The sequence below is a fragment of the Mesocricetus auratus genome, unplaced genomic scaffold (assembly GCF_017639785.1).
Source record: "Mesocricetus auratus isolate SY011 unplaced genomic scaffold, BCM_Maur_2.0 Super-Scaffold_100006, whole genome shotgun sequence".
NCBI lineage: Eukaryota > Metazoa > Chordata > Mammalia > Rodentia > Cricetidae > Mesocricetus > Mesocricetus auratus.
Genome location: NW_024429190.1, coordinates 13,370,464 through 13,397,020, shown reverse-complemented (window position 1 = coordinate 13,397,020; position 26,557 = coordinate 13,370,464). Strand labels below are relative to the sequence as shown.

The 26,557-nt window shown below is 44.3% G+C and overlaps 1 protein-coding gene across 1 annotated transcript in view; it reads right to left on the bottom strand.

The window, feature by feature from the left end:
* Positions 1 to 754: 754 nt before the first annotated feature.
* Slc5a1 (solute carrier family 5 member 1) overlaps positions 755 to 26,557 on the bottom strand; it is a 63,210-nt gene continuing 37,407 nt past the window's right edge. The window contains exons 6-15 of the mRNA XM_040746880.1: positions 22,047 to 22,152; positions 20,540 to 20,620; positions 18,839 to 19,059; positions 18,497 to 18,632; positions 16,354 to 16,461; positions 12,575 to 12,725; positions 10,373 to 10,541; positions 8,185 to 8,400; positions 4,582 to 4,687; positions 755 to 2,307 (exon numbers count right to left, since the gene is read on the bottom strand). Of these exons, the coding sequence (XP_040602814.1) occupies positions 2,084 to 2,307; positions 4,582 to 4,687; positions 8,185 to 8,400; positions 10,373 to 10,541; positions 12,575 to 12,725; positions 16,354 to 16,461; positions 18,497 to 18,632; positions 18,839 to 19,059; positions 20,540 to 20,620; positions 22,047 to 22,152 (1,518 nt within the window). The 3' untranslated portion in view covers positions 755 to 2,083. The remainder of the gene's footprint in view (positions 2,308 to 4,581; positions 4,688 to 8,184; positions 8,401 to 10,372; positions 10,542 to 12,574; positions 12,726 to 16,353; positions 16,462 to 18,496; positions 18,633 to 18,838; positions 19,060 to 20,539; positions 20,621 to 22,046; positions 22,153 to 26,557) is intronic.

Sequence of the window (26,557 nt, the reverse complement as noted above, 5' to 3'; positions counted from 1 at the left end):
GAGGAAAGGCATGGATGGCGGGGGACTGAGGAGACCTACAGTGACCTTGGGTTTGACATCAGTCAGGAATAGCTCTAGACAGAAATGAGAGCTGTGTGACAGGTTGGGACCAGAGGCTCTGCTCACTCCCTGGCCTCTGAGGGCAACCATCAGTGCGGGTTGAACTCTTACTGCATTCCCTGGCCTCTGAGGGTGCTCTCACTGGGGGGTCAAGTCTCCACGTATTCTTCAACCTCAGAGGGGGATCATTGGAGGAATAAAGTCTCAGAGGGTAACCATGAGTAAGGACTGAAGTTTTGGCACACTTCGCTAGTCTTAGAGGTAACCAAACTCTATCTCAAACTCTGGGGTTCAAGTGTTCCTTCTATTTGGACCTTTTTAGTACCTTAGAGTACATGCTCACACTTCTGTGCCTGTCTTTGGCTATAATTTTTAATTGTTCGTGTGTGTGTGTGTGTGTGTGTGTGTGTGTGCCATATATGAATGCTAACCACAATTAGGCTCACTATTTACCTGTAATTTTTCAAAGTTGTTAGTTTTAGTTAGTGTTCTTATTCTTGTCAGCACAAATACCCTTTAACCAATGGGACTATGCTACAATGGGACTACACTACAATGGGACTATGCTACAACTCAATATGGCATCCGCATGGCACTCTCATGCATGTGTCTCCCTTTCAAAGTGTCTTCTCCACCCCACAGGAGATCCTACAAGCGCCAAGATTTTCCATCATTCACAGAGAAAAACACACAGTTCAGACAAAATAATTTATTACAATATATACAGTAAATCACTGACAATGCCAAGAACCGAAACTAAAACAATCTAGATCGTTTACACTGCCCTTTCTGCCCACAAGCTTCAATCCCTTCCCTTTCTCCTCTCAACACTCACAACCTACTGCAAAGCCCTCCGAGACAGCACACTGCGCTGAGCTGGCCATGAGCAATTCCCCACTTTCCATCTTCTCAGCCTAGCTGACAGAGAATGTGACAACACCTCAACAACTCTCTCCAGGTTTTCTTGCTTCTATAACAACAAGCCATCCATTTACAATTGGAGCCACCTCTGTGCCCAAGGCTTTATTCAGCTCTTTTGTAAGGTAGCCTAAAATCATTCAACAATAACATGCTGATTTCCTAGCTTCAATAGGATAATATTACAATATAGCTGAGATTTTGCAAGTTACCTTTAATTAATTCATCAATTTTTAGTTAAATAAAAATTATTTTCTCATGGAAAACTAGCTCAAGATAAACTTTCTTCTTCCAACTAAAACGTCCAAGCACTCTTATCTTGAACCAAGGCCTTCTGCCTTAGCCTTGTCAGTGAATGATCACCAATCAGGATGCCTCAAAAGGCAACCATTGTGGCCACGTGAACACATGGGAAAGAGGACATCGGACTAATTATTTCAATGATTCCATCTCTTGAAAGCCCAGAAGATTCCCAGTGCTCAAGGTTGTCTGTACCCCCAACCGGTGTGAGCCTCCCCACTTCAGATAAATACGGTTCCCTTGATACGACCACTTTCAGGAATAAATTCCTAGGACCAGGTCCCTGTTCTCAGCTTCTGGGCATTTATCCACTTGTAAAACTGATTTTCTTTTTATTGAAAAAATCTAGAGGTATGTGTTGACAGGGTTAAGAGATTTCTTTTTTTAAAAAAAAAGGGGGGGAAGGTGGAAGATGAGAGAGGGTCAGGTAGGAAAATGACAGGAACCAGACTGCAATTAAAAAAAATAGTAATGAAGGGTTATAAACAACAATCACAAGCTAGATGAACTGAGACAGAGTACATCAGCCCACACAGGCTTCTGTGTCTGTCGGACTTTCCTGGATCTGAGTCAATTTCTCTTCTAACGCTCTAGTAGAGACTGGTAAGTGTGCCACACTGGCGTCAGATGCAAAATTTCACAGCAACGAAATTATTTTCCTCCAGCAAACCTACAATCACATGTATACGTATTTTATCTGAATGGGTAAAATTTACAACTGGCCAATTTCCCCCTTATACCACAGAATGGGTCTAGAGGGAAATAACAAATCCAGACCTGCCAAGTCTACAACAGAAGGCAGGATTCAAGCAAAATAGGCGTGGCAAAAGACAGCCACAGCCAACAGGATGATGCCATTGATGTTTACCACCGTCCTCCACAAAGGCTGCTCAGATGTGTCTGTCATCTTCAGCTTCATGGCTTCCTCCTCTTCCTTAGTCATCTTTGGTCCTTTGTCCTGGTCGAGGCCACAGAACATGTCATATGCCCTCCTGAAACATCCTTTCTCCTTTTGGGGAGCCTCTGTGTCTACAGAAAGAAATAAAAGGAGCATTCGCTACAGGTCTGAAACAGTGGTTCTTAGCCTTCGTAATGCTGCAACCCTTTGGTACAGTTCATCATGTTGTGGTGACCCCCAGACCATAAAATTATTTTCAATGTTACTTCATAACTGTAATTTTGCTACTGTTATGAACTGTAATGTAAATATCTGATATGCAGATGGTCTTAGGTATCCCCTGTGAAAGGGTCATTGACTCATAAAGGTTGAGAACTACTGGACTCTGGACTAGAAAGAGTTTTCAGGGAAGATGGAATACCACAGAACATTTACCATTCTATAGTAGTATCCCAGTTCTCGTTTTCAGGAATGGAAATTGAATACAATGTTCAAAATATGAGACAGTGTTGAACTGGATTCTGTAGTTTTATCTCTTCCAGGACCAATAAAAATGTGCTTTGATTTGGAATAGCCAGATAAAATAATAGATTATGAGAGGAATACGCTAACAATAAGATGGGCAACTGACTTAGGGAGAATATAGTAAACCCACTTATGAAATACAGAACCCGTATCTGTTTGCTACATCACTGAATGTCAGTGAGGCTGTCCTGACTCAGAGGGGAATTGGATGCACTCGCCTATTCTGAGGTTTCACAACAGACCCATCCAAAGGGTAAGGGTCACTGTGACAGGTCCTGCCGCAGAGCAACAGCTGTCAATACTTGTTGGGCTTAAAGCATGCTGGTGCACGATAACACTGATAGATCAAACCATCCAGCTGGTGCTGACAGCCAAGTGGATGCCCGGCAAGGGAACAGATTCCCCTCAGAAGTCATTTGTGGTACTGGAGACAGACAGACATAGCTTCAAACGCCAGCTCTGCCAGTCACCAGCTATGAGATCAACCCCACTCTGTCTTATTTTTTTAATGTGGTATTTTTGTAAAATTTATTTACTCTATGTGTCTTTTACATCTTGTATCTTGGTTCCATTCACTTCCTCACCCCTTCACATCCACCCTCCACCCCTGCATGCCCCCCAATAAAACAAAATTGAAGAGAAAAAATGAAAAAAATTATATTAAGTTTAAAAAGGAAAAAATTAAAATCTTGTCGTGGAAGCTGCAGCCTGGTACAGTGAATCCCTGTGTCCATGCATCTCACTTGCAAGTGTTCACTGCAAAGAGTCATTGGTCCGATTTGAGGCCTCTGGTTTCTGTTACACTGTCGATGCTGGGCCCTCACTAGGAGCTCCTGGATATCCTGTTGTTGCCCCGTGTTGTGGAGATCCTGCAGCTTTGGTGTCTGCGGGTCAGGTCTCTTTATGTGCTCCCACTCTATGTTTTAATACAATGTCCAGAGACTAGTGATCGGCACATCCTGGTTTTTATAAACAGACTGTTTTGTTTTGTTGGGGGTGGGGAATATGGATTGTGCTATCATTTTTAGCTTACTTACTTATTTAAAAAGAGCTTTAGTGACCAAGTTCATATGTGTATCAGAACTCTACAGTGAAGTGATGAGGTCAAGTAGTCTCTAGGCACATAGTTAGACATCTAGTGGGTCTGCACCTAGGAGTCTATAAGGTTGCTGATGCCGGATTCATAACTTGTTCTGCTTCATCTGGTGCTGTCTGGCAGGACTAATTGGTCTTCCATTTCAATACCAGATAAAGAATGAACTTGAGGGCTTCTGCACATCATACACACTAATTCCCATGTGGGCATCTCTTCCACATCAGGAGAAAAAGTTACAACACTGAAGTTGAAGACAGACTTAATTTAAAGGGTAAGCCTGGGACTAGAGTGTGGTAGCTCAGAGATAGAGCACTATCTTAGCAATGTGTTAAATCTAAGTAAAGCTTTATCCCAAGAACTGAAAACAGTCACAAAGGATAAGTTTATGACCACTAATCGTCATATTAAGCATCCAGAGAAATTGGATTTTCTAACCTAAAGTAGAAAGACATAAGATGCCAAGAGCCTATGACCCATACTCCCAGTGTCATCAGAGGTGAGCACAGCTTTGCATAACTCTTTGTCTCACTCCACAGGATCTATCAGGAAAGTCCTAGTTCTTCCACCCCCGACTATGCTCCAAATCAAGCACAAATTTCTCTTCATTTGCTGACTCCCTGAGTTCTGAAAACTCTGAGGAGTGAGGCAGCTGAAGGGTTTTCCCCTCACCTTCACCCATTTGGTGAGCACCTGTCTTTCACCTTGCCCCTCCACAGTCAAGAGGAGACATCAGCATTGATGAAGGCATTTGCTAAAGACTTCAATAAATGGCTTAGGAACAAACCTATCTCAATTGTGTCCTTAGAGTCTTCCCAGGTTTCCTCATCTCCGGCATCCAGGTCGATCCGTTCTTCTTTGCTGTTGCGTAGACTCCAACACAGACGGTACAGCTGTGGAGAAAGCAGAGTCAATCACCAGAAAGACCGAAATAGTGTCTTAGGCCAAGAATTTGAGGAAATAGCGTAGTATTCATCAAGAAAGGATAAGAATATGGCCTTACCCAGCTTACAATTCCACTGCCAGAGAGTCTGGAAAACAGAACCTTCAACCAATGACTGATGGAAGCAGAGGCAGACACCCACGGCTAAACACTGAGCTAAACTCAAGGAACCCCATGACAGAATGACAGAGAGGGAGGACGGATGAGCATAGGGGTCAAGACTGGGCTTGTTTAACCCACAAAAACAGCTGACCTGAACAAGGGGGAGCTCTTGAACCCCAGACTGGTGGCTGGGAATCCAGCGTGGGACTGATCCAGGCCCCCTGAATATGGATGTCAGTGAGGAGGCCTAGGCAATCTATAGGGCCTTGGGTAGTAGATCAGTATTTATCCCTGGCATACAAATGGACTTTGGGTGCCATTCCCACAATGAGAGATGCTCTCTGAGCCTGGACTCTTGGAGTAGGGCCTAGACCCTGCCCTGGATGAAATGACAGACTATGGACATACCCCCATAGAGGGCCTCACCCTCCCAGGGGAAAGGAATGGGGATTGGGGGAGGGGGAAGGAGGGTGATGGGAGGAGGAGAGGGAGAGGGAGAGGGAGCTGGGATTGACATGAGAAGCAACTTTGTTTCTAATTTAAATTTAAAAATAAAAAAAGACAAAATAGAGCCGGGCGTTGGTGGCGCACACCTTTAATCCCAGCACTCGGGAGGCAGAGGCAGGCCGATCTCTGTGAGTTCGAGGCCATCCTGGTCTACAAAGTGAGTTCCAGGAAAGCCTCCAAAACAATACAGAGAAACCCTGCCTTAAAAAACCAAAAGAAAAAAAAAGACAAAATAAAAAGATATGGCCTTACCATACCAAGAAAACATGGAGAGGCTAAGAGACTGCCTCAACTCATCCCTAAATAAGGCATCTGTATCATCACCTCCAAGCTCAGGGAGAATCACAGAAGAGAAGGCAGAAAGCATGTAAGGGACCAGATGGGGAGGAGCGCTGTGAACATACGAGTCTGCTGCTCATGACACACCATTGCACTCATGAATCCGCTACAGCTGTGAACTGCACAAAATGGGGCCTGTTCCCCTTTCCTGGTGCATGGGGAAGGCACTCATGAGACCGCACGCCATGCTGAGGGACTGTCCTCCTTTCCTCGTGCATGGGGAAGGCACTCATGAGACCGCATGCCATGCTGAGGGACTGTGGACAGTTAAAGAATGCTGGAGAGGAAGCGTCATTTCCTCCAGTGGTGCAGCCAGTGATAAGTCCCCATGCTCTGGTGACTCCCCACTCATTCTCACGCAAGCAGCCATAGCTGAACTCAGTGAGGCGAAAGATAAGATTCAAAGGAAGAGGGGGATTGTTGGAAAGAAAAGTTTCAGGAGAGACACGACATGACAATGGCAATGAATGGTGTAAATGACCAAAATGCAGTGTAATCATATGTGAAAATAGCAAAGAAGTAAAATAATATTAATAGTAACAAAACAACAATGAAAACAAAAATAAAAGGCAAAGTAAAATAACAATACAACACACTTAAAAACACTGGGCCAGTGAGACAGCTCAGTGAATAAAGGTACATGCAGCCAAGCACACAGACACGAGTTCAATCCTGGGGACCCACAGAATGGAAATAGACAACCACCTCACACAGGTTACCCTCTGTCCTTCCTAAACCACGTCTGCATGCAGATACCCACATACACACTCTCACACAGGCATGAAATTCATAAATAAAATGAAAAGACTACCCGAAATATAAATGTTTGTTGTGTGAGTGAATTCGCTTTTCTCCTGCTGAATAAATTTGTTCCTTTCAGCGCCACTGCTAAGAAACAGGACTAGAAGTCATTTACCCAAAGCAGCACTATAAGATCTCATTACTGAACACTGTCACGTTATGGGAATTAAAACTGTAATCATGAGCCATGTCAACACAGGGTCGAGCAGCGGCAGTTGTACTGATGCAGTTCAGAATGTGAGGTGGGATGTGCCAAGTCCTGTGGGAACCAATGCGACCCGCCCATCCCAATCGTGCCTTTTGGAGAGTGCCTAGCTCTCTCTACTTCACAAGGAGTATGTTTGAGGCTTCAGTCTTGTGGAAGACTGAGGTACAGCTAAGTGTTTGATACATTGTATGGATCCCCACCACAGAGCCCGCGCAAGAAGGCAAGCTGTCGAGGCTGCAGCTGTCAACGCAGATTCTGTGTTACGTTAAAGGTATCTCAGATCTTGACAGTCTGACAGGTTATAGGTGGCTTAGAGATTCCACACCTGCTTGTATTTGTCTGTGTTGGAGTAAAGTGTTCATACATCCCTTTTTCTACAGATAAATGCTATCTTGGGTTCCTTTTTTAGCTCTGTTCCCTTGCAAACCTGGGAACAATAGAATGCTGTATGTTTTAGATCCTCTGACTATTTTGATAGTAATTAAATGGGTCCATTATTGATTATCCTTCTTTGAAAGTAAAACTATGAAATGACTTTAATCCAATGGCAACATATACAGCTAAAGAAGTGTTTTATGATTTCTGAAGGCTTGAAATGGGTGGTTTAAATGTCTCCTACAAAACGAATATCAGAATGTAATTCCCAGTGTGACAATATCAAGAGTGGGTTTTTTCTTTAGGTAATCTTTGGAGGTTAGTAATCCAATTACCTCTTAATACTGCTATCCTGGGAGAATCTTTCTAATAAAAAAGATGAAATTTGATCTCTATGCCTTCTCCCTCTCTCTCACACACAGCTTCTTTCATGACACCAACTACCACCTTATTATGCTGCATCAAACCCCTCACCATGTGAAGCCCTCAACCTTGGACTGAAAGAAATAAACTTCTATTATCTATAATAGTACATATTCTACTTATAATATTAACATGTTATTTATAATATTATAATTAATTATAAATGTTTATAATATTATTTATATTCTACCTACTCTGTGGTATTCAATGATAGCAGCAGAAAACACAATAAAACATACTGTTAAAAATGTCTCATTTAGAAAAAAGTCAAAAAGCAAACCATAGTTTAAGTTTCCGATTGGGTGATTTTTGTAACTAGGCATGTCCTTTGCTGGAACTTCTGGACGATATGGCCGTGGAACTTTCACAAGAAATACAACTTCTTATTTTGGACATGGACTTCTAATCTAGAGTATTATGTTGCTTGTCAAGTGACCTCGTTCACTTTGTAGCCGTCACTCGAGAAGAAGAGTCTGTAGGATAGCCCCTGGCCTGAAGTCTGGGCTGTAAGGACTGAGCCCCAGACGCTGTGGCTACAGCGAGCATTCCGTGTTTCCCATCTGAACCCTTCTCCATGAAACGAATGAGGAGCTGGGACGGCTCCCGTCATGTAAGTGTGAGCGGGGCAGCGGGACGCTGCAGCAAGGAGTGTTAAACAAAGGCAGGAGCGATGGCGGCGGGCGGATACTCACGTGCACATCTGGAATGGGCTTGGTGAGGAAGGAGACGGTCAAGATGGTGATTACACAGATAACAAAGAGGATGATGGCAAAGTACAAATAGTGGACCCCACAGATGATCGTGGGGCAGTTGCTGGGCTCCATGCAGCTCCCAGTTCCATAGGCAAACTCGGTGATCATACGGGCGACCCCAATAAAGAAGCCTAGGATCAGTCCCCAGAAGGCTCCCTGCAAAAGAAAACCCTGGGTTAATTGTGCTGAAGCCAGAAAACAACTGGTGTTCCTACTGTCCTAATAATGGAAGACAGAGATGAGGAAACTAAAGAGGAAAGGCTCCTGTGGGCCATCCGAGGCCAGGACACCGAAACTCAGATGGGGCCAGCACTGTTAAGTAGCACTTTTCATGATATATATGTATGTAGATATGCACATATATATGTAACAACAGTTAATGAAAAGAGAGACCATACGTTTGAAAGAGCAAGTAGGAGTATACTGGAGGGCTTAGGGAGCGGAAAGGAAGAGATTAATATTATAATTATAATCTCAAAATAAAGCAAATAATAAGAATATTTGTTTTACCTTTACCTCCTTTTATTTTTTGTTTTTAGAGACAGGGTTTTGCTGTGTAACAGCCCTGGTTGTCCTGGAACTCACCCTGTAGACCAGGCTGGTCTTGCACTCACAGAGACCCGCCTGCCTCTGCCTCCTGAGCGCTGGGATTAAAGGTGTGCACCACCACCGCCTGTCTTACCTCCCTTCGTGTGTGCAATGCCACTACATGTAATCTGAGAATGAAATTTTACTATGTGACTGGCATTAAACTCAGTGGGGTTTGTGTATGAGAAATGTAAAAGACTTTTAAAAACCCTGCAAATTGCTTTTTTGAGACCCGTTTTCCCTCTCCTTTCCTTTTTCTCCCCTCCCTCCCCCCCTCCCATCCTCTTTCTTTATCTATCTGTTTGCTCTCTTTCTGGCCAGTCCTCACCTGGAGAATCATAACTATGTTTGAAAGGGTCAGTGACAAATTATAATGTTATCAGTGTTGAGGCCAAAAAGAGACTTCACGATGTTTACAAGTGTTAAGCAGTCTCTTTGTTCTTTGTTTCGGGTGACTACCTGAAATCACATCCTTTGTATTTCAAGATAGCCTCTTAGTTACTTTTCTATTGCTGTGACGAGACACCGAGACACCATGACTAAGGCAACTGATAAAAGAACGCCTTGTAATTTGGTACCCACAGATCCAGAGCGTCAGAGACCATGACGATCATGGCAGGGGAGATGGTAGCAGGCAGGCATGGCACTGGGGCAATAGGGGGGAAACTTATATCTGATCCGTAAGCACAGGGCAGAGATATATAGCCATTAGGCAATGTCATGGGCTTTTGAAACTTCAAATCCCATCCTCAATGACACACCTCCTCCAACAAGGCCACACCTCCTAATCCTTCCCAAACAGTTCAGCAAACTAAGGACCATGCATTCAGATATATGTGACTAAATTGCTGGCTATTTAATAATGCCATCTATTCTTATCTCCCAGGATCTTTGTCTGTGTCATTTTCTCTGAACAGATGATGTGGAGTCTTTTTTTCTGTTCGAGACTAAAGAGAACAAGTGATTCAGAACTAGGTGAGTGTGCCTCCCTTCTGTGGAGACACCTCCCTATGAGCACTGATACAATTGCTACTTCATTTATTCACTTCTCTAGCTCACCATGTGAGCTTAGAGCTTGCCTGCAGAAGGAACCAAATACTGTTCACCTTCAGTTGGTAATACCTAGCCCACGTCTGAAATCTGGAGTTCCTTCTAAATGAATAAATGAAAAATGGGAAAAGGAAAAAAATAGGCTTCCACTATTCTGAAAACACTTTTCATTTGAAATTTTTCTTGTGCTTTGAAAGATTTGTTTTATGTTTAATTATATGTATGGGTGTGTATGTGCACATGGGTGCAGGTGCCTGTGGAGCCCCAAAACATCAGACCCTACAAATGGAGTCACAAGGCGTTGTGAGTCACTGGATGTGGGAGCCTGGAACCAAACTCCAGACCTCCACAAAAGCAGTGCACGCTCTTAGCTGCTGAGCCATTCCTCCAGCCCCATAAAACAATCTTAGCTTTTGAAATTCTGTGTGGGTGTGCGCGTGCGTGCTGCTGCAGTACACAGGCTTCTCTGGATCTGCAGAATGATACCTACTTGTTCATTGACTCTCTTGCAGAAAATAGCCAGCAGGAAGACAGCCCCAATGGGTGGCCCCAAGTAGCTGGTGATAGACTGGATGTAATCAAAGAGCTGTCCACTTTGAGCCGACTGCACGATGGGCACCCAGGCGATGCTGATGGCAATCAGCAGGAGCATGAACAACCTGAAATCCAAGCCCACAGCAGCACATCAGCATTCTGCATGGATAGACATATGCCAACAGTACACGGACACATGTGCACATGCAAGTATATATGCACACGTGTGTTACACAAATATACATATCTCATAGCACCACAGGGAAGCAAAGGGAGCAAATCCATTCTGGAGGTTTTCTTCCTCATTCTGTCTACCCAAAAGTCATCTATGAATAACTGAAACACATTTGGCTTTCAACTGACAGCTAGATCCAGTGAACTGATGCACGAAAATCCCACTTTGAGAGATTAAACTGCAGCTACAGGTTACAGACTCAGGAGCATGGTAATCATGGGTTCAAGTTCTCATTGTTTCTGCATAATATAAAACATGCTACTTAATCTCTCTCCAGCTTAAAACTGAGAACAAAGTCTCCCAAATAGGAGATTTAAATTTACATTTAAAAAATTTAAAAATTAAATTTAAAAAATAAAATTGTTCTTTCTTCTTTCCTTCCCTTTCTCTCTTTCTCTCTCTCTCTCTCTCTCTCTCTCTCTCTCTCTCTCTCTCTCTCTTTCTTTCTTTCTTTCTTTCTTCTTTTTCTCACTTTCTTTCTTTTGGTTTTTTTGAGACAGGGTTTCTCTGTGTAGGCCTGGCTGCCCTGTAACTTACTCTGTAGACCAGGCTGCCCTCAAACTCACAGAGATCCACCTGCCTCTGCCTCCCAAGTGCTGGGATCAATGGTGGGCGCCGCCAAACTTGGCTCTAAAATTAAATTTTTTAATCAAATAAAAAATTTAAAACATCATCTTTTTTTTCTTTCTTTCTTATAAAGTCTTAACAAAGTTAAAAATGTTAGCCAAAAAGAGAGTCTAAAGGAGCAGTCTAGTCAGGAAGTGATCCCGTCTTTCTAGCTCTCTTGTTGAATTTTACTTCATGTTGTAAAACTGTGGGAGATTCTCCTACAGGCTCTTATTTTTTGTGCACTTGGTTTAATTATAAAGAAGACTAGAGTTTCCTTACCCCATGTGTACTTCAAGCAAATGAGTAGTGTTTTCACATAGGTCTCCCTGTGGTGTGGGATGGCCTTCCCATACCACCCACAATTCACCCAAACCCTACCTGTCATTGTTGACTCTACAGTCTCCTGCCACAAAACCTTCCCCTACTACACTAAGCCATGCTCATCTCTCCCTTTCTGGGCCTGGGTTGCTCTTACAAACCTTGAGATTGCTTCATGCTACTGTGAGTTGTTCACTGATGACCAAACCCAAAACCAGTAGTTACAGGATACACAAAAATTGTGAGATTCAATACAATCATAGGACCAGGAGACCTGGAGCTGTACGAGTCAACAAACTAGTTTTCTTTCCAGTAGGTAACTTCTAAGAAAAAACCAACTGAGGTCTCAGTGCTGCTCAGCAGAATGCAAAGTAGTAGATTCTCTGCTGATCAGACACGCTTGTGTGGGGGTGGGTATCCTTATTTTCTCAAAAAACAAGGGGTAGGGATGCAACTCAGTGGTAGAGCATTTGCCTAGTCCATGCAAGGAACCCAGCTCAATCCCAGCACCATTTAATAAAATATATGTGTGCATAGCTAGTGCTTATACTTCACAGAGTAAACTGGGAGCCTTGTGCAGGAACTTAGTCGGCTACAGCCCCCAGTCCTGGCTCTGCCCAGTCCAGGCCTAGTTAAGACATGTAACCTAATTCTGACAATGCTCATTGGTAGCCTGAGATCAAAAAGTTGAGTTCTTATGTCCAACTCCAGTGGGACACTGCTCAATTATTTTCAATGTAAAATGAAAAGCTGGGCCTGGAGTCTAGCTTTGTGGTATAGTACACACCCAGAATGTACAAAGCCCTGACTTCAATCCCCCAGTACCACAGAAAATAAAAAGAAAGTGCCAGCGAACAGTAAATATAACTGGACACAGAGATGACTCCAGTCATACCAAGTACCTGCCAGTCTTGCCTAGCTGAACTGTGGTGGGTAGAACTTTTTGTGATCTTTTAGCTCCCCTGATACATGGTGGAGAGGAAGAAGCACATTTACCTTCCTGCAATCATGAGCTCCCTCTCAGATGCTCTCTTCCGGATCTTGGTGTAGATGTCCATGGTAAAGAGGGTGCTGGCGCTGTTGAAGATGGAGGTCAAAGAGCTCATGAGTGAGGCCATCATGACTGACAACATCAGGCCTCGAAGTCCTGGAAGAGAACGAGGTTCTGAGTGACACATTGGTCACTCTGACTCTCTGTTTCTTTGCAGCAGTACCCAAGGTTTATTTGCCTTTAGAAGCCATGCCTGTGTCCTCAAATTTATCTCTCCAGAAAGAGAGATAAATAGAGGTTTTAAGAAATGGACCATAGCTTTACATTCTAAGACCACAGCAGACAACGAATTAGAGACAAGACAAACCTTAGAGACTTTCCAACTAAATGGTGGTGGTGGTGGTGAGTGTAATGGTTATGAGTGTGGCATGTGTTTCTAACCAAGGGGACTTTCATAAGGACTCTCACCAAAAATGGTCATGACACAGCAGAAGGATGTCTAAACTAGACTGAAAAGAGAATGAAAAAGACCTCCATGAATGGTAGCCTAGAGAAATGTGAAAATCACATCTGGCAAAACTATAGCATACAGAGTGTGATGGCTATTGTTGGTCATCAATTTGACTATGCCTGAAATTAACTGAAATCCCGAGCTGCTAGGCACACCTGTGAGGGACTTTTCTTAATTAAATTATATGAAGTGGGAAGATCCACCTTTCTTTTGGGCCACACCCTCTGCTGGCAGCCTATGTAAAGGACTTGGAAGATGGAATCTCTTGCTATTTGTCTGCTTGCCATCACCCTCCCTGGCAAGTCCGTTCCTTCACTGGCATTGGAGCCTACCTCTTAGGGATTCCAGCATATACTGAAGACCGGTTGAGACACCCAACCTCATGGACTGAACAACTATTAGATTCTGGGACTTTCTGTTGGAAGTCAGTGATTGTCGGACTAGTTGGACAACAAAATGTAAGCTACATTAATCACCTGGTTAAGTGGGTCTGTGACACAGACTGCCTGACCTGTTTTTTTTGTTGTTGTTGTTGTTGTTGTTCATTTGGTTGGTTTTGGTTTTTGAGACAGGGTTTCTCTGTAGCTTTGGAGCCTGTCATGGAACTCACTCTGTAGACCAGACTGGCCTCAATCTCACAGGAATATACCTGTCTCTGCCTCCTGAGTGCTGGGATTAAAGATGTGGACCACCACTGCCCAACTAAGACCTGTTTAAACTCTACCAACATGGACTTTGCTGACATCAACATTGACAGCGTCAGCAGCATAGGGACAAGCAACTTAATCTCCTTTCATTGTTCTATTCTAATTAAACCTTCATTTGCTTATCTACTCAACAAATACTTGCTATATATAATTGTATGGCAGCCTAGTGCCCCCCCCCAATCATGGTATAGCAGAGTAAGTAAGGCAAGGAAGGTGAAAGCAGACAGGAAGAAACACATATGATAATCAGGAGACAAAATGGGAAGAACTGGTGTGGCTTAATGGGGGGCACTTGATGGCTGAGAAGCTGAATCCACAAGTGAAACCAAACAAATAAGCAGACGGAGAAAGAGACAAACAGGAGAGGATAACATCATGAACCCAAAGAGAAAGATTCGAGAAAGACACCGACCATGGCATTAAATGCGATTGAGGGACAGGAAATGTCTGTGTGGTCTAACACCGGATTCGGTATTCGCAGGAGCCAGGTGACAGCCGGGAGGTCAGAAGCACCCAGTGCAAACACAGATTTTTGCACACGTCTTTTTGTTCACTGTTCCACGTTAGCACTATGTGCTAGGGGTTCATAAGAGCAGAGGGGAAGAGGGCCAATTTAGAGAAGTAACACCTTTGTTCCTGCAAAGACCAGTGTGACTGTTGCTCATCGGAACCTTAATTAATAAGCAGTCAAGTTCAGGGTAGTAGTTAAATATTACTCCCACTCTTACATGATTTGAATACAAATGCTCTGCCCGAGGTTGTGCTTGTAGAAATTTAAACCTTGCCATGTTGGTGAGTACCAGTAATCTGGGCAGTAGGGAAGCTGGGCTACATAACAAGACTCTGCCTCAAAAGAAAACATGAATACATACATACATACATACATACATACATACATACATACATACATACATGAAAGGAAGGAAGGAAGGTTAAGAAGGTGGCTCAGTGGGTAAGGTATTTACTGTATGAGCACGAGAACCTGAGTTCAGATCCCCAGAATCTCCATAAAGCCAGGAACTGTAGCACATATCTTTAACTCCAGTGCTGATGCAGATACTAGTGCTCCCTAGTCAGCCAGTCTCATCAAAACTGAGAACTCCAAGTTCAGTGAAAGATTGAGCCTTAAAACAAACACAAAACAAACAAACAAACAAAAAAACAAATAACATTGCTTAAGGCTCCTGGGACATCTCAGAAGACAGGGTAGGAAGACCCAGAGGACCAGGAAATCTGCTGTAAGACTGTGTCTCCTAGAAATGACAGGGAAGTTTCATGCGTACCTTGACAATACAGCTGCTTAACAAGGACAACACCAATGGACCAATAGACATGCTAACACAGAAGGGGCCCCAACCATAGGCAAAGGACAATAGGCAACTAAGGGACATTAAAGGTTGGAGAAGTAGTCTTGACCTTGGGATGAGCTCCTAGTTAGTTTTCTAATACCAAGCAGTCAGTTCTGAAATCATATACGCACAAACAACACTAAACACTAAATAGACTCAGCTGTGTGTGTGCATGTGCTCACATGTGTGTGTGTGTGTGTGTGTGTGTGTGTGTTAAATTTTAAAGGAAGAATTTGAGAGAGTGAAAGGGGAGCACGTGGGAAGAGTTGGGGGAAGGGAAAGAATGGGGGAAGTGATGTAATTATATTTTAATGACAATAAAATAAATGTAACAGGAAAATAACTATTATTATTACAAATGAGTGAAAATGCAGGCTACTGCAATTGTCAGTTAAAATGTTCTCTACAAATATGTCTGTCTCCCCTTTACATATGTAACATTCCTATCACAGCGTGGATGTGATAGAAATGAATTGATGCTACTCTTCTTGCCAGAACTTCCTGAGAATAAGGTGCATAGGCCAGCAAAGTGGCTGGGTGCAAGAAATTTCTACATATTGAAATGAGACCATTTACCATTTGAGTTTCTGTGACTGGCCTTTCTCACTTAACACCTGGCGGCGTCATCCATATTACCACACATGAACAGATTGCCTTCTTGTGTGTCTGAATGTCATCCTAATGTTTATGCAGGCACATATTTATCCACTTACGTTTAAACACTAAGGTTGGTTCCCTGTCTTGGCAATACTGCACAAGACTATAATTCACACTAGAATACAGTTGTCTCTTTAATATAGTGGTTTCATTCCCGTTGGATAGGAACCTTGTGCGCATAACACTCAATCGTATGGTAGGTCTACTTTTAATTTTTTTTCAGGAGCCTCTGTACTGTTTTCCAAAATGACTGTTGTAAATTATAACCTCTTTGTTTAAGTGTTTTAAATGATTATCTAGATAGGCATGGAAAGGGAATTTCTCCTCCCGACCCCAACAAGTTTTCATATAATTTTTTTCTTAGCCCAACTAATGGACAAGGCTCAGGACAACAGACTCCAACTGAACCATATGTTATGAATACATAAATAAAACTCAAAAACACAGAAATAGGGTTTTCACCTTAGAGTACACCCTGACTTGGAAATGGCTTTGTCCCAGAATGCATCCAGAAGTCTAGGTGGAGTCTAAACCAAATTGACCTCCCAAGAAAGTCTCACCATCAGGCATGAGCTCCACCACCAAGGTTGGATAGGCAATGTTGGTGCAGCCAACTGAGGTACCACAGTATTTCTTACATTCCGAGGGGACGACACAGGCGATTTTGTCTAGAGAGAGATGAAGAGCTGCATCAGCTTTCATTGGTTTGCTGTGGGTTCAGATGGTTGCAATGTTTACTTTTTTTGTTTTTGTGTTTTTGTTTTGTTTTGTTTTTGTTTTTCCAGACAGGGTTTCTCTGTAGCTATGGAGTTTGACCCGGAACTCACTCTGTAGACCAGGCTGGCCTCTAACTCACAGAAATTCACCTGCCTCTACCTCTGAGTGCTGGGATTACAGGCGTACATCACCACGCCAGGCTTAATGTTTACCTTCTTAAAGCAACACTTCAAACAAGAAAATCAGTGCCAGGAAGAGAACATCTCCCACCTAAGCTCTTCTGTGTCGTATCCCGACCCTGTTATCCCTGACACATCTTAAAGCTCCCACAGCAGAGAAAAATGGTTCTTAGGCAGAGGAAAGAAAGGAAACAAAGAAATGATCTTGTGGGAAAGGAGGAGATGCTGTCATTTAAACAGTTTGGTGGTGAAGATTGTCTCTTTTTTCCCCTCCTGAAAATCATGGTTATTTGTCACTCCTAGTTTTGAGGTTTATTGTGAACAGCTCTTAGACATACAGTCAAATCCCTAGAAAACTAGGGTGACTCCCAAGATGTGAGCACTCTGGACCAGAGATAAGAAAGAAATAGACTGGGAGGAGAAGGGAACAAGATCTAGAATCTTGGAGAAAATTCTAGAAACTCATATGGAATTCAGGCCAACAAACTTTTGTTAAGTACTCACCACAGGTAAGTACTTTTGTTAAGTACTCACACAGCACCAATTCAATGCAGTAATATTTTGTAAACAAATACATGCAGTAACCATTAAGGTATGGCCCATTCTGTTTGCTCAACAAGTGTCTCTCAGTATCCACATGTGATTGGCTCCTGGATGCTTTACCCAGTGGATTCCAAAGTCTGCAGGTGCCCAACCCCTTAAATAAAATAGCATAGTACCTTCTGTAACACACGCACATCTCCCCTGGCATCACCCATAGACTACTCACAGCACATAATAAGCTATAAGTGCTATGGAAATAGCTGTTAGACAATGTTGTTTGGGAACAGTTATATGCAAAAATGTACATATTTCCATCATAGGTGCAAATATTTTAATTTTTTCCAATATCTGTGAAGATCCACAGATGTGAGTTCTGAATATAGAGCACAACTATGTTTTCTGCCAGCACAGGAATATGAGATCCTAGAGGGGCATGCAACCAAGGACAACACAGCAAATGCCCACTTGTGAGGGATTTTTCTTTATTCTGACTTAATTTTGGAGGATGCTTGCCAAACTGTCACTTTATGGCACTCTATTTATTTATTCAAAACAGTTTTGATGATAACAGCTAACCAAAATTATTTTTATTCATAACAACAGCATGTAAATAGCAATGCTGAGATGCCACAAAAAGACCAAGGATGAATCTATCGGTCTAGATGGCAAGTCACAAGGCTTGGGGTACCTGCAAGGACACAATCCAGGAAACAGGGCAGAGAACCCAGGGCAACCTGCAGTAGGCTGGGCCTTTGACATTAAAATCACAATCCAGGAAATAGGGCAGAGAACCCAGGGCAATCTGCAGTAGGCTGGGCCTTTGACATTAAAATCACAAAGTGCTTATTATTATACACCACCACAAGGCTGGGGGATCAGAGTGCAGAACTGCAAATGAGCAAATGCTATTTCCAGGAAGAGGGAACCTGGATGGTGTCATGACTGTGGGAGATTAGAAAAAGAAATGAGAAGGCAACTGTTGGTGTAAGAAATGGGAATTGGTTCTCTCCTCCCACCTCGTGGGCTCCAGAGATCAAGTTCAGGTTGTCAGGCATGGCGACAAGCTTGCTATCAAACAACTTTAAAGTTTTAAAACAAAAATAAGTAACAATTTGGTTTAAGAAGAAATTGGGAAAGACAACTCCAAGATTTCTGAGCCCCTGATATGCACACTGCCTGACATAGGCAACCCGGATGCTTGGCAACCACGGCACGAAAGAAAGGGTCTAGCAAAGCAATGGGCTGATTCAGATGGAGGAATTACCTGTGTACAGAATCCGGCTGACCATTCCCGTCATCACCATGAGGAACATGGGCAGCAGCTTCAGATAGCCGCACAGGGTACAGCCGGCCTTCACGTGAGACATGTTCTTAGCTGAGAGGCAGCGCTGCACGATGACCTGTGGGAACATCCCATCGAGGAGCTGTGCAGCCCGGTGACTCTGTGACCCTCTGACATCCCAGCTTCCCTGGTTTGGGTCTCTAGCCTTGGTCCACAGCAACCCACAGACCATGTGAGCCTTCCTCTACATACTCAACCCCAACAGCCTGCCAGGTGGGAGTCTCGGTCACATACCCTGTCCTCCTGCACACCCAGATTGCATACCTGGTCTGTGCACCAGTACCACAGGGCGAGGATGGACAGGCCAAAGATGAGCCCAGGCCATGGAATGTCTCCCTTAATAGGATCTCGGAATATATGGAACGAGTCCTCCTTGGGAGTGTAACATTCTTCCTTGATGGTCAGATTTCCATCAGAAATCATACTTGGAATGGCTTTCATGTACTTCTCAACAAATGCCTCATACCCTCCTACTTCATTGAAAGCTGAAAAACATTGGTACAAAAAAGAACGCTGTAAAAAGTTAACTCCTGTGACTTCACATATGAGTATCTTAGACCCCAAGAGGATGCCAGCATAGGACAACACCATTGACGTGTGATTTGGAGCGAATTACCTTCCCTCTAGGTGTCAGGTTTCTATTATAAAACAAGAGTGTTAACTCTGCCCAGCCTCTTGGGAGACAGTGACATTTCAAAGCAAAGACTTGTAGAAGTGCCCTGACTACAAACAGTATAAAAGGGGGAGGTGTTTTATTAAAGGAAAACCTCAGCTTCGGAACACATGCAGACTGTTTTTCTTTAAATCCCAGCTGCCAGCCATGGTCTTTGGAACTCAGAACACAGAGTTAAAGACATTGGACGTGGGCTGGACAGCTGGTCCCAGGGATGCCCCAGGAACGGAGGACCAGAATCTCTGCCACTTCTCAGCTCAGTGCGGTCATTCTAGCCTATTCTTGCTGACCCCCGAACTCCAGCATACAGCACCCCAGCCTACAGGGGTGGAGATCCTTACAAAACTAAACGCTAGCTACAGTGTAGACAGGCATCTTTGAATGACACCCAGAGGGCCCAATAAACATAAAAAGCAAAATGTGTTTTCTATCTCCTTGTAACAGCTAGGCTTTCCAATTGCTGTCTTTTATAGACAAGGATGATTCCCAGAAAAGATAGGACATGACAAAATTTTTAAGTTTTGTCAAATGAAGCATTAAAATGAAAAATCTCCTATCACCAACAATGCATAAACTTTGGACTTTTAACATCCTAATGTATACAGGATATAGTTTCAGCCTGAAAATACAGTGTGTAAATCTGTGTCACTTGATAAGTAGTTAGCCTTATTCATTTTTACCCAGGTTCTCTGCAAATATAGTGCCATATTCCCACAGGCCTACACTGGAGACCACTGAACCAAGCAATTCAAGTATTCCTTGGGTCTGCTCCAACAAGGGTCCAACAGGGGCAAGGTGGCTTCCGTAAGGATGGCCGGTCAGGGTTAGGCCACTGCCCTGAGCTAGACAGAGAGTTACAGGATATTTGTACACTGTGTGAGGATATATTGCTGTGACAGGTTTAATGAAGAACTGGATGGCTAATATCTAAGCAAGAGAAATAGGTGGGATTTCTGGGGAGAGAGAGGAAGAGGTGGAGGAATCTAGGCACACGGATTACGCCAGAGATGCCAGGAGATGCACAACAAGTCAGACATAAAAACAAGGAGTATAGGTAAAAAAGCTATGTGGCAGAATGTAGATTAATAAAAGCAGATTAATTTATGAGTCAGTTGGGGGCAAACCCAAGCTAGGGCCAAGCTTTTAATAAGTCTCCGTGTGGTTGTTTGGGAGCTGGCTGGCAGAGAGACTGGTTACAGCAGAGCATGCAGGCAGGCTGGCCAGACCAGCTCTTGTCTTCCCAGCACTCTACCCCTCCCCCCACCTGCTCAGCTGGCCCTAGCCCCACTTACCAAATGCGGTCAGGATAATAGACCCCACCAGCATGATTGCGGTCTGCAAGGCATCTGTGTAGATCACCGCTGCCAGGCCCCCTAAGCAGGCAGAAAGACAACAGATCTCATGGCATGGGCAATGCCCACCCGCTTCCTTTTTCTACCCACTGCCCTCTCTTCAGCCCCAGGGCACCTTCTAAGAGGCTCTTCACTGCCCCGGCACCACCAGCCGCCCGACTTTCCCTCCTTCTTCCCCCAATCCTGTTGCAATATTCTGCTGCCTAGGATGTTCCGTCCTCTCATGAAAATACCTACAAGGCCGGGAAAGGGAAGATGCTTGTCTAAAGCACTTGTTGTGAGCTTTTTTAAGCTAGGATATGGCTCAAAAGAATGCTTGCTGTAGGGAGGGTCAAGATCATGATGGGGAAAACCACAGAGACAGCTGACCTGAGCCAGTGTGAGCTCAGGGACTCTGGAAGGACTCGGGACCTTCAGCTGGGGAACCTGCCTGGGACAGAACCAGGCCCTCTCTCTCAATGTGGGTGACAGTTAAGTGGCTTGATCTGTTTGGGGGGGGTCCCCTAGCAGTGGGACCAGGACTTATCCTTTTTGGAGCCCATTCCCTATGGTGGGATACCTTGCTTAGTCTTGATGAAGGGGAGGGGCTTGGTCCTCCCTCAACTTGGTATCCCAGACTTTGTTGACTCCCTAAGGGAGACCCTCTAAGAAGTGGATGGGGGGAGGGGAGTAGGGTGGGGGAAGTAAGGGGTGGGAGGAGGAACTGGGGTAGGTATGTAAAATGAAAAAATAAATAAATAACAGAAAAGAACCCAAAACAAACAAACAAACAAATGCTTGCTCTGTAATGCTAGAGATAAACCCAGGGCGCTCTATCTTTGTATCTAGAGTTCTTCATCTCTCCTGCTCTCTTTTCCCCATGCTCTCACTCTCTCTTGCTCTCGTTCTGTGTGTGCGCGTGCGCGCATGGGTATAGGACGGACAGATGTGCTAACTTCTCATCCTCGGGTATACGGGATCCTTTCCCTTCACGCCTGCAAAGAACACGTGTCTCTGCCATCCTCAAATCTTACTCTGAAACCTCTTTGTATGCCTGTCTCCCACTTCAAAATGGTTCCCAATCTAGTCACACTAAATCCAAGGATCCCAAGGACCCGTACCTGTTTATACCAACATGCTTTGCGTCCCCTGCTTCCAGCACCTGCTGGCCCGCCTTGCTCCTGAGGCACACCACGTCCATTCCTGCCTCTATTCCTCACTTATTTTTTTTAAGCCTGGCATGCCTCTAATTACCCTAGCCCCACAATCTTCAGGGCTAAACTCTCCCGGAGCGCCTGTGAAAGGTTGTCCTGCTTGTTCCAATCAGCCCAGGAGCTGTCGCAGAACATTCACAGGACTTTCGGGGAGACCAAGAAAACAGCCATTCTCAAACCCTACTTCCTTCATCTTTCGAGAGTGCCTAACCCTAGGCCAGGCTTGAGCTGCCAATTCGCTTGAATGGACTTACCTGTGATTGTATAAAGGGCAGTGATTGCTAGTAGGATAAAGATGGCCAAGTATATATCCAGACCCAAGGCTAGATTGATAAATATAGCTCCAGAGAAGATGTCTGCCTGGAAGGAGAGAAGCAAGGCTTAGGCAGAAGTGAGAGAATCATCTGGTCACAGGGGCCATTCCTGGGTTTCCAGGCAACCTTTACTCATGATAGTAGCTAGTATTTCACAAGATTAAGGACTCTGTGATCAATTCTCTCTCTCTCTCTCTCTCTCTGTCTCTGTCTCTCTCTCTCTCTCTCTCTCTCTCTGTCTCTGTCTCTCTCTCTCTCTCTCTCACACACACACACACTGCTAGATTAAACAAATTGAATGTGGCTTCTGTACCACACAACATCCCTTCATGAATACCCAGCTGAGGCTCATGGGACAAGATGCTTCACAAACATTTAACACACACACATACAAACACAAAGCATCTACAATCAACTGCTACTCTTAGCCAGTGTTCCAGGCTCTTACACATCAGTGTGCATGGGTTTACAATCTCTATCCCCAAAAACAAGTCAGTGTTTCAGATCTGTGAGTGGGGAACCCAAGCCCCACTCCCCACTTCTTCAGCCCAAAAGGAGTTCATCCAGAACACCAAGTGTCTCTTGCATGTTACTGGCACTTCTGTCTACGTTGGCTGGTGTGAGTTTCAGGGGACTTGCCCCTCCTCACTGCTGAATTCAGTATGTTCTTTACATGGTCCTTCCAGGCTTTCTTCCATGCCTCTAATAAAGCTACCTGGCAGGAGGGCATGCAGTAGCTAATATACACCAACAGAGGGCACCATAACACTGTGCTGCCAGGAAGAACACCATCACCATCAGTCTGGGTAAATCTTTCTATTTGCAGGTACCACAGAGCAAGTAAGGTTTGTTTGTTTGTTTGTTTGTTTGTTTGTTGTTCTTGTTGTTTTCTTTTGTTTGTATTGCACAAAAATCGAACACATTTAGGAATCTGCGAAAGGAATCCTGTCACACTCCTTGGGAGGGGCCAGTAGAATTGTACTCAGCTCTCTTTTATGCTGAACTAAAACAAAACAACAAAAAAAATTATACAAATTCTGCCTCACATGAACTCTACCCTTGGGACCACAAAAACCGAGGATTCCTGCTAAGAATACCATAGCTCAGTGAATGCAGTGGAGTAAACTCTCCTTAGCCTGAGGCTCTGGGTATTAGTTTTCAGTTCTTTCTACCTGCCTCATTTTTCCGTTTACCTGGGGATGTTTTTCCCTCTTCCTTTCCTGGGAATTTCACAGGGCTGCTCCAGGCATGTGCTACTTTGACACTCAAAAAGTATTGGCGTTTTTTTCTCATTCTGCCTATGCTTCTGGGATTGCAGTGAGACAGTGAGAGCCTCAAGTGAATTGTTGAACACCACAAAGTTCTCTTAGTGGAAGAAGATCGTGAGTTAATGTGTAAAGTGCAAGCTGCCAAGGACGGTTTGAAATCTTATGGTATTGCAAAATGAAAAGTAAAACTTAACAACAAATGGTGAACACTAAAAATGCAATGAAAGAAGATGAAAGTTCTGAACTGAAACAGCCAGCCAACCATTTGCAGAGCCACGTGACCTCACGGCTGGATTCCAGCTAAATGCTGAAGCAGATGGTGGGGACAGCAAAACAAGAATGGCACCATTTAAAAAGCCAAGCTGGAGATGTGCAGCTGGAAGGTGAAGAGTTGAGTTTGCTCTTTGGTGACAGTGGAGGAAAAACAGATACAACGGCTGGAAGAAAAGCATGAACTTTGAGCATGAACAAAGCTACACAGAGAAACCCTGTCTCAAAAAATCAAGAAAGAAAGAAAGGAAGGAAGGAAGAAAGGAAGGCAGCCATTCCTGTAAAAAGGTTCACCAGTGAGAGTTACTTAAATGAACCCTGGGATACAGAATCTAAAAGAACAATCATAACTTCATCAAATAATCCAAGGAGTTTAAAGAAGACACAAACAAACGCTTCAGTGAAATGAAGAATAAACTCCTGATTGATGCCCAAGAAAACATGAACATAAAGCTGGTGGAAATGGTGAAGACAACCCAGGATGTGAGACCTGGATTCAATAAGGAGGTAGAAACCATGAAGAGTGAAGATGGAATGTGGAGACGGAATTGGAAATCCAGTACCTCAACAAGAAACCTCAAAGAAAAGGCTTACAAGTAGAGTGAATATCAGGTCTTGAAGATAAAATAGAGGACCTAGACCAGATAATCAAGATACCATGGAAAAAAAAACCACAAACCTTGAAATTGTAGGTAAACATGGGGAAGAATCCAAGCCAATGGCATAGACCAGATAGGTCTTCAATAAGATCCTAGAAGAAAATTCCCCCCAAACTAAGGAAAAACACACCTATATGGATACAGGAAGCCCAGAGAACACCAAATAAACAAGATCAAAAAAGAAGATCCCCACAGAATACATAGTTAAAACACTAAGTCACAGAACAAAGATTGTGTATACAAAGGGGCAAAGAAAAAATTTAAGTCACATGTAAAGGAAGTCCATGAAAACAACAGCTGAATTCCCATTGGAAACTTTAAAGTCAGAAGAGCCTGGAGACTCCTAAAAGGGTATCATGCCACCCTAAAATATTATACCCAGCAAAACTATCTGCCATGATTGAAGGAGAAAGAAAAGCTTTCCAAGACATAAACAGCCTAAAAAATTATAGCCAGCAAACCAGCCCTAAGGAGAATGCAGGAAGAAAAGGTTCAGGCTGAGGAGGGGAATCAGCACAGCAGTGAGACTGCAGGAAGAACTATGAAGCCCTGATTGTTAAAACACACGTGAAACCTCGCTGCAATCCCAGCCTTGCTTCCCTTACCGCATCTCTTTGTGTCAGCGCTGTAGGAGCGCTCTCTACCCAGGACCCCCAGCAGCCACTCTTGCCAGGGACTTAGGACTTAGGTAGGCGAATCGTACTGCCCTGCCTGTCCTCCATACTGTCTCTCTATTCCCCCCTCCACCCAGTAACAACCTGCTTACAGGCACCCCTCCTCCTCCTCATCACCACTCCCCTCCTCCTCCTCATCTCCACTCCCCTTCTCCTCCTCATCACCACTCCCCTCCTCCTCATCTCCACTCCCCTCCTCCTCCTCATCTCCACTCCCCTCCTCCTCATCTCCACTCCCCTCCTCCTCCTCATCTCCACTCCCCTCCTCCTCCTCATCTCCACTCCCCTCCTCCTCCTCATCTCCACTCCCCTCCTCCTCCTCATCTCCACTCCCCTCCTCCTCCTCATCTCCACTCCCCTCCTCCTCCTCATCTCCACTCCCCTCCTCCTCCTCATCTCCACTCCCCTCCTCCTCCTCATCTCCACTCCCCTCCTCCTCCTCATCTCCACTCCCCTCCTCCTCCTCATCTCCACTCCCCTCCTCCTCCTCATCTCCACTCCCCTCCTCCTCCTCATCTCCACTCCCCTCCTCCTCATCTCCACTCCCCTCCTCCTCCTCATCTCCACTCCCCTCCTCCTCCTCATCTCCACTCCCCTCCTCCTCCTCATCTCCACTCCCCTCCTCCTCCTCCTCATCTCCACTCACCTCCTCCACCTCAACTCCATTCACCTTTTCTCACCTCAACTCCATTCTCTTCCATTCTCTGGAGACTCCGAATCTTGGATCAGACCCGGAGAAAGAGAGGTGGTGCCTACATAGAGCCTTCACCCCTATCGGCTAGTGTTCTTGACACTAGAAGGTACTCGACATGCTACCAAAGGAGAATCATAAACCCCAGTCCTCTGCAAAGGTGTCCTTCCTGTGCAATGACGGCACAAAGCTTGTAGGAGTATCCAAGCAGTATCTGATTTGACTTGCGGCCCACTTCACAAAACGGAACCCAGACCCGATGCTTCGGGGACCACGATGCCTGCTTGTTTCACAATGAGAGGCAGAAAGGGTGTGGAGCCCCAAGGAGGGCATGTGAAGAAGAGCTGAACCAGGAGGACTAGAGGGAGGGAAACTGTAATCAGCTTATATTACAGGGGAAGGGGGATAAAGATAATGAGGTAATTACACAAAAAAAATGATTTGCAGCTGTTAAATTCAAAGGGCAATTGTGAAATTCACAGGTAAATAGATGGAGAAAAAACATTCTGTGGCTAAAATCAAAAACACCAACGACAGTTTATTCTGGAGAGGATGTGAAGAAAGGAGAACACTCCTCCACTGCTGGTGTGAGTGTCAACTCGTACAGCCACTTTGGAAATCAGTGTGGAGATTCCTCAGGAAGATGGGGATCAGTCTACCACAAGGCCCAGCAATTCCACTCTTAGGCACATATCCAAAGGATGCACATCCATACAACAAGGATATCTGTTCCACTATGTTCATAGCAGCATTATTTGTAATAGCCAGAACCTGGAAGCAATCTAGATTCCCCTTGACTGAAGAATGGAAAAAGAAAATATGGTACATTTTACAATGGAGTATTACTCAGTGGAAAAAACAATGGAATCTTGAAATTTGCAGGCAAATG